At 40.9% G+C, this 12,052-nt stretch overlaps 1 protein-coding gene across 2 annotated transcripts in view; it reads right to left on the bottom strand.

Annotated features, from left to right (window-relative positions):
- PLEKHM3 (pleckstrin homology domain containing M3) overlaps positions 1 to 12,052 on the bottom strand; it is a 206,703-nt gene that overhangs the window by 180,548 nt on the left and 14,103 nt on the right. For both annotated transcript variants that reach the window (XM_032754736.2, XM_058439120.1), the window contains exon 2: positions 1,016 to 1,944. In XM_032754736.2, coding sequence (XP_032610627.1) covers positions 1,016 to 1,625 — 610 coding nt within the window. In that variant the 5' untranslated portion in view covers positions 1,626 to 1,944. The remainder of the gene's footprint in view (positions 1 to 1,015; positions 1,945 to 12,052) is intronic.

Below are 12,052 nucleotides of genomic sequence, written 5' to 3'. Positions count from 1 at the left end.
CTGTATAAATGAGGTTATCTCAAAGGAAATTCTGGGGAAAATGGAGAGTTTGTTGTGTCTCACAGAAGAGCAAGTTCATGAGTACATATTCATGTGCACACATATGGGTATAAAGTATGAGGAGAAAGGAAATTCAAGACCCTCCGCCATGAGGGAGGACCTAACCACCCTCTCCAGCCATTTCCTGTCACTGCTGGCTATGGGGTCCTTTGCTCTACTTGCCAGGGTCTGCTTGTTCTCTTCTGCACGCCCTTCTCCCCACCTTTGTTTACACCATAATCCTGACCAAGTATCATGTCCCGTGACTCTCTGTCTGCATCTTAGTGTCCTTCCAGATGTAGCTCAAGTTCCATGTCCCCTTGCAAGCCAAGCCCTTCCTGAGAAGCCCAACCCACAGTGTCTTCTCCTTCTTCTGTCCTCTTACGGTCACTGCCACTCACTCTTATATGGACAGAGTAAAACGAAAGCCCCTCCCACACATTTCAATGGCCCATCTATTGTCTCTCATTACCGAGTACCTTCTTGAGTCTTTGCTGGTGTTGGATCCCCTCAGCTAGATGAAAAGTTCTTTAGGGCAGGGATTGTGTCTTCACACATCTTTAAATCCTTCCTAGCACAGGCTCAGCCCTACGTACGATCTACTATAAGAACAGGCAGTATAATACAATATGCACAGGAAAATACTATTAATATGTTAAGTATGAGAGTATTCTGATTCTAACATACAATATTAGAAAGGGAGAATTTACCGTAATCGTCTTTTCACTAAATACCTCTTAGGAAGATAATAAGACTGTAAAGTACACAAGAAAATGGAAGAGAGAGCTTAAATAAGCAAGGGCAGATGTGGATGCTGGAGCATAAGATTCTCACGAGGCAGATTAAGAGAGACAAAGGAAAAATCAACAATGATTCAGTAGAAGTCAGATATGAAAACATATAAGCTTATCTGAGTCACAGCCCCAAAAAGGAAAAATTAAAAAAAAAAGGAAATAAATAAAATTTAAAAACATACCGGTATTTCCTTGAGCATCTTCTATCTTATTTGGTGAGGGCAACAGAAAAGATGGCCTGGTGACGTGCGGGCCTTGAAGCGATGGCTGCTGCTGTTGCTGCTGCTGCAAAGGCGTGGTTTTGAGGACCACCCTCCAGTCCACTTGGGTAATATCTGATCGTGATCGAGCATGCCCTGGCTTGAAAGTTGAGGTCTCATCCAGTAAGTCATTTACAGAACGAGGCCGGTCCCTCCGACGCTGACAGATACTGAAGAAATTAAAGGTTGATGCTTCCTTTTGTTCCATCCAGGAAAGATTATCTGGGGTTGTCCCTCTCTGGACCATAAACTGTTCTTTGGCAGGGAAGACATTTTGAGCTTTGGTTTCTAAGAGCCTGCTCTTACAGTGGTCCCAAATCATGCCCCCCTTGCCCAGGGAGGTGACATTTCTCATAGCACCATTGTCTGTTATGTTACTGAGTACCTCATGCCCCACCAGTTCAGGGACTTCCTGGATCCCATAAACCTCTGCTTGCTGCACAGCCTTTTCTAGATTACTATCCAAAGTACTAAAGAACTCCTCCGTAACTTCTAAGGCCGGGCTGATATCATCCACTTCCAAAGCTTCCATGTCACAGGCTCCAGGAGGCCTCAGCCTCCTAAGCTGGTTCCAGAAATGGCTTCATGAACATTCACCCAACCAAGAGGGGTGGTTCAGCAATAGAGCTATGGAAACAACTGGAAGAAACCTTCATTGGGCTTCCTGAAGCAGGCCAAACACAAAGGTGGTTGGTGTTTTCCTGGTAATTAAAAGCATTTTCTAGTGGCTAATGGGCATTAACAGATGTATAGGGAGACCAAATGTTCCTTTGAGATTATTCTTCAGTGAGACCTCTGTGAAGACAACAGGAAGTACTTGTCAAAGCAATGCCACACCAATCCTTGATTTCCTGGAAGAAAATAAACAGGATAACATTGGCACATGGTTCATTGTATTCTACAGTACACAAGTCTGCCGAATTGCTTTCCCACCTCTACGCCTATTCTATGGTACTCAAGCACAAAGGCAGACAACACCTACACAGAAGTGCCATTGTCAGAAATACATATCACTACCCGCTTTGGATAAAAACTTACACGGAGCAGGGAGGAGCACTTGATAAGAGGAATTAAGGTCAATAGATTTTACTCACACAGAGAAAATGCTTTGAGAGCATTTGTGAAAAGACTGCCCTGGCAAATCTCTGATATGCTGACCTAAAATAGTAAGCAAAAGAGACTAGGAATTCTGTGACTGGGCCTGTATCATAATCAGTCTAAAAGTCATAAATGCTTGAGTCCTTTCAAAAACTTTGAAGGCACTGATGATTTGTTGGGTTTGAAGGTGCCACAGGGAAGCAGAGAAGGAGGTTCTGCCCTTTTTTTAAATCCAAACATGACTGTGCTTGTGCTTCTTAGACTTAGATTATATAATGCTTGATGATGACTCTGGACTTCAGAATTGCTCTGGCATTCTTAGGGTTTCAGACTCCAAACTCCCCAAGACTTCCAGGATTGGCCTCAGAGTATGGGTCCAGTCTGCAGGGTGTCTATGAGCTTAAGGTGAAGTCACAGCCTGAATGGCAGGCTTGATTTCATCCTTTTCTCTCTACAGAACTCAAGTTCCAAACCTTACATCTCTACCTGGGCAGAAAGAATCCTACATAAGCAGTAACCCATGCTTTCAAACATTAGATTACCAAGACCAGGCCAAATTAGAGCAGACCTTGACAGTGGTGCTGTCCAGTACAGTAGATAGTAGCCATTATGACCATTCAAACTTAAATTTAGTAAAGTCAAAGTTCCTCAGTCACACTAGTCACATTTCAAGTGCCCAACTGTCACATATACCTTTTACCAAAAAAAAAAAAACAAAAACCAAAAAACAAATAAAACAACTAGGCAAGGGCTTTTTTAATCCTTAACTACTTATAAGTAGGCAAAACTAGGCAACTAGCAACACCATTATATATTGACATGGTTTGGTTGTGTCCCCACCCAAACCTCATCTTGAATTCCCACATGTTGTGGGAGGGACCCAGTGGGAGGTAATCGAATCATGGGGGCAGGTCTTTCCCGTGCTGTTATTGTGACAGTGAATAAGCCTCATGAGATCTGATAGTTTCAAAAGAGGAGTTTCCCTGCACAAGTTCTTCTCTTGTCTGCTGCCACGTGACACGTGTCTTTCACCTTCCACCATGATTCCAGCCATGTGGAATTGTAAGTCCAATAAAATGCTTTCTTTTGTAAATTGCCCAGTCTTGGGGTATATCTTTATCAGCAGCATGAAAACGGACTAATACATATATGTTGTTGCAAAGGTAGACAGATGTGCTTTCTTTGTAAAAACTTCACAATTTTATGGTTAAATTCATTTTTACCACTGAGGTCATTAAACCACTACATTTATATCAACAGCACCAATCTACTTTGCTTAACCTATGTAAATTAAACTCATATATACAGACCTCTATTTTAGATGTATCAAGGAGGTTTGTAGTTCATAGGACCTCTATAGAACCCCTTGCAAAGTGATAATGATTACGAATTTGTCTACTTTTATATATTTTAATATTTATCATGTTAGTACTTCATGAAGCAAGGCACAGATTTATTTTTAGAGATATACATTAGTTATAAAACATTTCTAGCTGTAAACAGGGTTATTTTTTCTGAGTCTAAAGTTAAACCTTCAGTCTCTCCAAATGTGTAACAGGGTTTTAGTGCTTCTATAATTTTGAAACTTGGGATATTTTTCAGTTTCATCTTGTATACCAGAGACAGAAATATACATAAATATAATAAATCTTAAAACTTTTTGTTCTTTCCTTACTAAAAACTGAAATGAACATAAACAAAGTACAAGTTTCCCATTTTATAAAGAAGCCACCAAGGTTCAGAGCATTAAGTTGTTAATTGAAGATTACTGATATTCCTTTTCTCATCCAGTGTTTCAAATTCAGTCTTTACTCATGATAAAGTGTAAATAACCTTCAAAAAATTATTTGTTTCTCTTTTTTTTTGATTTATCAAACTATCTAGATATATTATTTTTTATGCTTCTGGCTTGGTATTTGCAGGCTGGTTAGAAGTATATAACAGGCCAGGTGCAGTGGCTCATGCCTGTAATCCCAGCACTCTGGGAGGCAGGCAGATCACTTGATCCGCCAAGAGTTTGAGACCAGCCTGGCCAACATGGTGAAACCTCATCTCTGCTAAAAATACAAAAATGAGCCAGTCATGACGGTGTGCACTTGTAGTCCCAGCTACTCGGGAGGCTGAGGTGGGAGGAGGATCATTTGAACTAGAGAGTCGGAGGTTGCAGTGAGCTGAGATCATGCCACTGCACTCCAGCCTGGGCAATAGAGCAAGGCCCTGTCTCAAAAAAAAAAAAAAAAAAAAAGTATATCACCATTGTTGGCCATACTGGTTGGTGGAATACTTTTAACCCACATGGTCTAAAGCCATAGACTGTTAGACAAGGAAATTGGCCTTTGGGATTATGTTTTCAACCTTAGTATTTCATAGAAGAAGCTACTGAGGCCCAAAGAAGGTAAGAGGCCCCATGAGCACTTTCATGCTCTTAAACATGCAGGCAAGTTTTCACCTCAGGGCCTTTGCATTTGCTGTTCCCCCAGACACCCCAACATGGACAACTCTCTCCTTAAGTAATTGTTCATATGACCCTCCCTGACCACCCTCTTTAAAATTATAATGCACTTCTCTGCCCTAGACTCTTGAGCTCCCTTACTCTGCTTTTGTTTAAATAAACTTTTCATTTTAAAACAGTTTTTTGTTTGTTTGTTTGTTTGTTTCAAGACGGAGTTTTGCTCTTTCGCCCAGGCTAGAGTGAAGTGGCACGATCTCAGCTCACTGCAACCTCTACCCCACGGCATTCAAGCGATTCTCCTGCCTCAGCCTCCTGAGAAGTGGGGATTAAAGGTGCCCACCACCACGCCTGGATAATTTTTATATTTTTAGTAGAGACAGGGTTTCACCATGTTACCAGGCTGGTCTTGAACTCTTGAACTCTGGTGATCCGCCCACCTTGGCCTCCCAAAGTGCTAGGATTACAGGCATGAGCCACCACTCCTGGCCAACAGTTTTATATCTATAAAATTATTACAAAGATAATACACTCAGTTCCTATATACCCCATGCTCAGTTTCCTCTATGTAACATCTTACATTAGTATGATACGTTTGTCACAATTAATGAACCAATATTGTTACATTATTATTAACTTAAGTCTAAACTTTTTTTCAGAATTCTTCAAATTTCCCTAATGTCCTCTATCTATTCCAGGATCCTATACAGGATACCACAGGGCATTTAGTTGTCATGTTTCTTGGGCCTTGTATTGGCTATGACAATGTCTCAGACTTTACCTGTTTTTGATGTCTTTGACAGTTTTGAGGAGTACTAGTCAGGTATTTCATAGAATGTCCCTCATTTTGGACTTGTTTGATGCTTTTCTCATTATTAAACCAGGGCTATATGTTTTTGAGTGGAAGCCCACGGAGGTGAAGTACCATTCTCATCACATAATATTAAGGGTATATACTATGAACATGACCTACTACTGTTCACGTTAACCTTGATTACCTGGCTTGAGGTACCCTTTTTCCTTAAGCATTTACCATCTTCTAACATACCATTTAATTGACTTATTTAACATTTAGTGTTTCTCTCTCTCCACTAAAATATAAGCTCTACAAGTCCAGGAATTTGTGTTCATTGTGTTCACTGATGTACCCCAAATACATGGAATAGCGTTTGGCACACACACACACGCAAGTGCGCGCGTTGAACAAATGCATTGTTGTTGCGTTGCATAAGAGATAGCACCTCATGACCTATCCACTTCTCCAATTTAAAGTTCTTGACGAACACCCACCCACCTTGTTGTTTTACTCCTTCATGCTTTTGTCCAAATGGGGGAGCCTTTCCTAGTTGGTCAGGCTCTCATAGCACCCTGGGTTTGCCACATTGTACCGAAATGATCAGCCAATCTCTCTAGATCCTACTCTAAACTCTGAGCTACTTGACTGCAGACACCATGACCTTCTTACTTATCCTCCTATATACTCTCTGTCTTCATTCTTTTAGGCTCTGTTTTCCAACCTTACTCTTTGGAATTTCATCTTTTTCCTGAGCGCTATAGCCCTCAAATTCACTACAGTACAAGAGTCTGATGTCAAGTTTAATTTCTATAATTGAGTACTTCTTACTAGCTTGCCTCATCTAGTTTTGAAATTAATCGAAATATAATAAATATATTCAGATAGGTCAAAATATAAAGGGGACCTTCCTCTGACAAAGTGAAGGGAATAAGATTAGCATGTGGGTGCAGTATGGTTTGCCTCAGTACAAAACTAGAAATCAGGAGCTAATTAGAACTGTGTTCTAAATCTGGCTCAACCACTCACTTGCTGGGTGGCCTCTGGCAAACCATTTAACCTCTGCATGCCTTACTCAGTTACCTGTATCCCATAGAGTTGCTAATATCAAATTGCTTTGCGTGTGGATCATTCACTAGGTAGCTGCTCCAACATGCCTTTACAAATATAAACTGCTACATAATTATGGAGCACTCCATTAGACCTCACCCATTCAACAACCAAATGTTCCTCATCTCTCCCTGGAAAGATTTGTCAGTCCAACAAAGGCAAAGTCAGCAACGAACTATTTATAATACACTGCTTTTCAGCCAAACTCAGTGACCTACAGACATTTTATCTTATATTTGTACAGAATGCCCTTTCTGTAAGAAGGGGTATATTTCCCCTATTTAATAGATTGAGAAATTGAGGAAATAAAAGAGCTCAACCCAAAGAATCCTATGCACGCATCAAAACGAATCAGTGTATCACTATTTCCTTACTAAGAAATCTGTTGTTTACATGCTCGTTAGGCAAGGCTAATTAACAGATGAATAAGTAGTTCTCCCACACAGAGACAGAAGCACTTATGAGTAATAATTCTACCCTGACTCACCCAGAGATGCTGTGTCCTCCTGAGCTGGATGGTAAAAGCGCTGACTTCCTCCCTCTTAGCTAAGTGACTCAGAATATTATGAGTGCTGAAGGTGTCTGGGGCCATATCATTTTAGAAGCAGCTGGACGGGGAAGAAAACTGCAATGGCAAAGACACCTAGGACAACTTATGTCTATCAATTTTCAAAAATAAGAGCCAAGGGTGATTACAAAGATGGTCCACATTGAGGGCGTTCACATCACCTTGGTTTAAGGTTGTGGCTGACTGAGAATTTTCTAAGAGTTACATAATGTGAAGGACACACCACAAGAGGATCTGCCCCTAGTAAAATGGCCTTTCTGGACCACGAGGCTACATGGCGATGTAAGGATGTGGATGAAGCACAGGCATGCCGCAAGCAGCTGATAAGGAAATGGTGCCAGGGTGGACCTCATAAAAAGAGCTCAGAGGCCTATCAGATGAAACAGACAGCTAGAAACACAGATGGAATCCCATTTTCATAGGTTTGAAGCAAACATTACATTGCTATATTATATCTAAGTTTAAATGAAAGAGAAGACTATTGCCACAATATATAAAGAGCATACCATTAAAAAAATAATTTGGGCTGGAGGTGGTGGCTCACACCTATAATCCCAGCACTTTGGGAGGCTGAGGCAGGAGGATAACTTGAGGCCAGGAGTTCAAGACCAGCCTACGCAACACAGTGAGACTCTTTCTCTACAAACAAAAAATTAAAAATAGGCCTGGCACGGTGGCTCATTCCTGTAATCCCAGCACTTTGGGAGGCCAAGGCGGGTGGATCACAAGGTCAGGAGATGGAGACCATCCTGGCTAACATGGTGAAACCCCGTCTCTACTAAAAATACAAAAAATTAGCTGAGCATGGTGGTGGGTACCTGTAGTCCCAGCTACTCGGGAGGCTGAGGCAAGAGAATCGCATGAACCCGGGAGGCGGAGCTTGCAGTGAGCCAAGATTGCACCACTGCACTCCAGCCTGGGCGACAGAGTGAGACTCTATCTCAAAAATAAATAAATAAATAAAATTAAAAATAAAAAATTCGTCAGGTGTGGTGGCATGTGCCTGTAGTCCCAGCTACTCAGGGGGCTGAGGCAAGAGGATCCCTCAAGCCCAGGAGTTCGAGGTTGTAGTAAGCTGTGATTGAACTACCGCGCTCCAGCCTGGGAGACAGAGTGAGACCCTGTCTCAAAATAAATAAATAAATAAAAATAAAGTATATAATTTTTTTCCAGTTCTAAAAGTAATAAATACTTGTGGAAACTCTGGAAAATAGTGACAGATATGGAAAAGGAAATAAAAATCAGTATGATCTCATAACTCAGTGAAAGTAAATCAATAGGTGTACTTTTATCCAATATTTAATTGGAATCAAAACTATATATACAGTTTGGGCACACTGTTTGTTTAAATGTATGCTCCAAAAAAATCAAATACCAGTAAATACTAACCTTGCCAAAAAAAAAAAAAAAAACAGACAAAAAGAAATGGTCCAGGGAGTGCTGTGCCTACTTATACCTTACAACCTGACACAAGATCCCACTCAATTGAACTTCTCTTCTATAGCCACCAAGGGACCTCCTTGTTACATAGCCATTAGTGTTTTCCAAAGTCCTTAAACTCCTTGTGCTGTTAACCAGCCCCTCCTTAAAAGTTTCCTCCCAGGATTTTGTGGGTACTACATTCACTGAGTTTTCTTCTCATTTCTACCCACTTAGTCTCCATCTTCTTCCTTCCCTTCCTGGTCAAATAGGGGTGTTGTCTGAGCTCTCTTCTCTGGCTAGAGCTACATGATGTTCTCCTTAAATCAGTTTATCCACACGTGCAACTCCAATAACTTCTTCTATATTCACGCTGTTCAAATTTCTACCTTCAGTCTCAATCTCAGAATTGACTTCTGGTCCTATGTTCCCAGCTATTTGCAAGACATTTCTACCTGGCTTACTAAGCTCCATTTGTCTAAAATTACACTCAGTTATTTATTCAGTAAGTATTTGCTGAGTGCCTACTATGGGCTGGACACTGTTCTGGACACCAGGGAAACCCTTCCATGAAGCTCCCATTGACAACAAGGTTCAACTCTTTAACCTGACATTCTAGACCTTTCACAATCTTGGGTTAGTTTGCCATTCCAACTTTCTACTTCAATTCACACACTCTTTACCTCCAAACTGAATGCTATTTGCTTTTCCAGTTATTTCAGAAATACCCTCTTCCCACCTCAACCTACTGAAATTCTATTCTTCAAGGCCCAGCTCAAATGCCACCTCTTCCGCAAGCTTTTTTGGGTCCCTGATCCTAAAATGGTCTGTTCTTTCTTTAAACTGCCACCGAATATCTTTGGTACCTCCCCCACAACATATACTGTATGCTGCATGTTCCTTCTCAAATGACGATGACAATAATTATAAGTTATCAAAAGCCTATTTTGTGCCAGGTATGTCGCTTGGTATTTCATATCTCTAAGCCCCAAAATGTATAATGTGAGTACTATTACCCTCATTTTACAAATGAGGAAGCTCAATGATACCAAGTAACTTACCTGATATCAAGTAACACGCCTACCTACTGGACTTAGAGGAACTTGAAAGCAGCAATTCTGCCCTCTTCCATTTGTATAACTCTCATTGGGCCTAGAACTGTGGTTAGTAGTACACAGTGGGTACTCAGTAAGCATGTGCTGAATGAATAACTGAATAAACAGTATATTTTCAAGCCACTGACATCTGTAAGTATATATACCACTCTAGTTTCCTGGCAAAATTATATTTGGATTCCTTATAGGCTCGTTTCAGTAAAATCTGACATATTTTCCGAAACGTCATGTTTACTCAAGCTTTTACATTTTTTTCTTGGTAGAAAAGGCTTCCTAGCTATTAAAACCTGGGCTTAAAAAATAACATGGCAAAGATCAGGTAGCAAAAACCTCACTCAGACCTTTTATAGAAACCAAAGCACCTATGCATTACTTAGGAATGGTCCTATGAACCACTACAATATCAGCAACTTGGCTGGGTTCATTTTCCAATGACTTAGAGCTCAAGCTCTTTACAACACCAGTAATGAGATGTTCCCTTTGAAGTAGTCCCAACAATCCATTTAAAGCATTTTTCAGTACATCTCTGCACATGTTTATTGTTTGCCACCTGCAAAATCATTGAGACATTTGCTGCCTCAGAAACCTAACTAAATATAAGCATGGCACTTTAAACCTCAGATTGCTTTGCGACTGAAGGCAGCAGTGTTACTGCACCTTTATGTCAAATCGGAAAGCCAAAGCTTCTGGTTGGGAAGCCCATTTTCATAAAACCACCAGAGATCCAATATGTCTTGCTCTTAGAAACAAAGCAGGAAGACACAAACTTCAGTCATGAAATGTCTAAAAATACAGACTTGATGTTTTCCATCTCCCTTTGCCTCCATGGCAGAGAACGTTGACTAGAAAACAAACAAAAGAACCACTTGAATTAGCTTTATCTTGGGACTGAGAGGAAGAAGGCAAAAACTTCCATGATAAAAACTTTATCAGCCTCCAACTGCAACAGGAGTAACCGGTGAGGTGCAAGTAGGTTCCATCAGAGCCAAGCCAGCTAGTGTGGCTGACTGCAACAGTGAATGTAACAACAAGGAAGTACAGTGAGACCAAATATGCCAGATACCCAGAAAGGGCTGGGGAAGTAGACTTAAAGATGTCATCAGTTTATATAACTATTTAGAATCTTCTACTTGAGCCTGAGTAATAGAGGCTGCATTTCTAAATTCAATACAGGACTGTATTTATCTAATTATCTCACAAAACTCCTAAAACTGAGTTAATCTCAGGAAAAAATCACTTGGTTTTTACAGAAAATAATCATTTTTCACATGCATGGTTAGAATCAAGTTTATAAAGTGCTTGATAACAAATGGCCAACACATATATGAAAAAATGCTCAACATCACTAATGATCAGGGAAATGCAAACCAAAACCACAATGTGATACCACCTTACTCCTGCAAGAATGGCCATAATAAAAAAAAAAAAATAGGCTGGGCGCGGTGGCTCACGCCTATAATCCCAGCACTTTGGGAGGCCGAGGCGGGCGGATCACGAGGTCAGGAGATTGAGACCATCCTGGCTAACACGGTGAAACCCCGTCTCTACTAAAAAAATACAAAAAATTAGCCGGGCATGGTGGCGGGCGCCTGTAGTCCCAGCTACTCGGGAGGCTGAGGCAGGAGAATGGCGTGAACCCGGGAGGCGGAGCTTGCAGTGAGCCGAGATAGTGCCACTGCACTCCGGCCTGGGCAAAAGAGCGAGATTCTGTCTCAAAAAAAAAAAAAAAAAACAAAAACAAAAAGATGTTGGCGTGGATGTGGTGAAAAGAGAACACTTCTACACTGCTGGTGGGAATGTAAGCTAGTACCGCCACCATGGAAAATAGTGTGGCGATTCCTTTAAGAACTAAAAGTAGAACTACCATTTGACCCAGCAATCCCACTACTGGGTATCTACCCAGAGGAAAAGAAGTCATTATACGAAAAAGACACTTGCACATGCATGTTTATCGTAGCACAATTTGCAGCTGCAAAAATGTGGAACTAACCCAAATGCCCATCAATCAACGAATGGAAAGAAACTGTGAGATATATATATCTATATATCTACATATCATATACATATATATGATAGACTACTACTCAGCCATAAAAAGGAATCAATGGCATTTACAGCAACCTGGATGGGATTGGAGACTACTATTTTAAGTGAAGTAACTCAGGAATGAAAAACCAAACATCGTATGTTCTCACTCATAAATGGGAGCTAAGCTATGAGGATTCAAAGGTATAAGAATGAGAAAATAGACTTTGGGGACTTAGGGGGACAGGGTGGGGTGGGGGTAAGGAATAAAAGACTACAAATCGCGTTCACTGTATACTGCCTGGGGGATGGGTGCACCAAAATCTCACAAGTCACCACTAAAGAACTTAGTAACTAAATACCTCCTGTTCCCTACAAGCCT

Source organism: Hylobates moloch, unplaced genomic scaffold, assembly GCF_009828535.3.
Source record: "Hylobates moloch isolate HMO894 unplaced genomic scaffold, HMol_V3 SCAFFOLD_1, whole genome shotgun sequence".
In the NCBI taxonomy this organism is placed as follows: domain Eukaryota; kingdom Metazoa; phylum Chordata; class Mammalia; order Primates; family Hylobatidae; genus Hylobates; species Hylobates moloch.
Note: the sequence above shows the minus strand (reverse complement) of the source record. Positions and strands in the feature narration are given on the sequence as shown.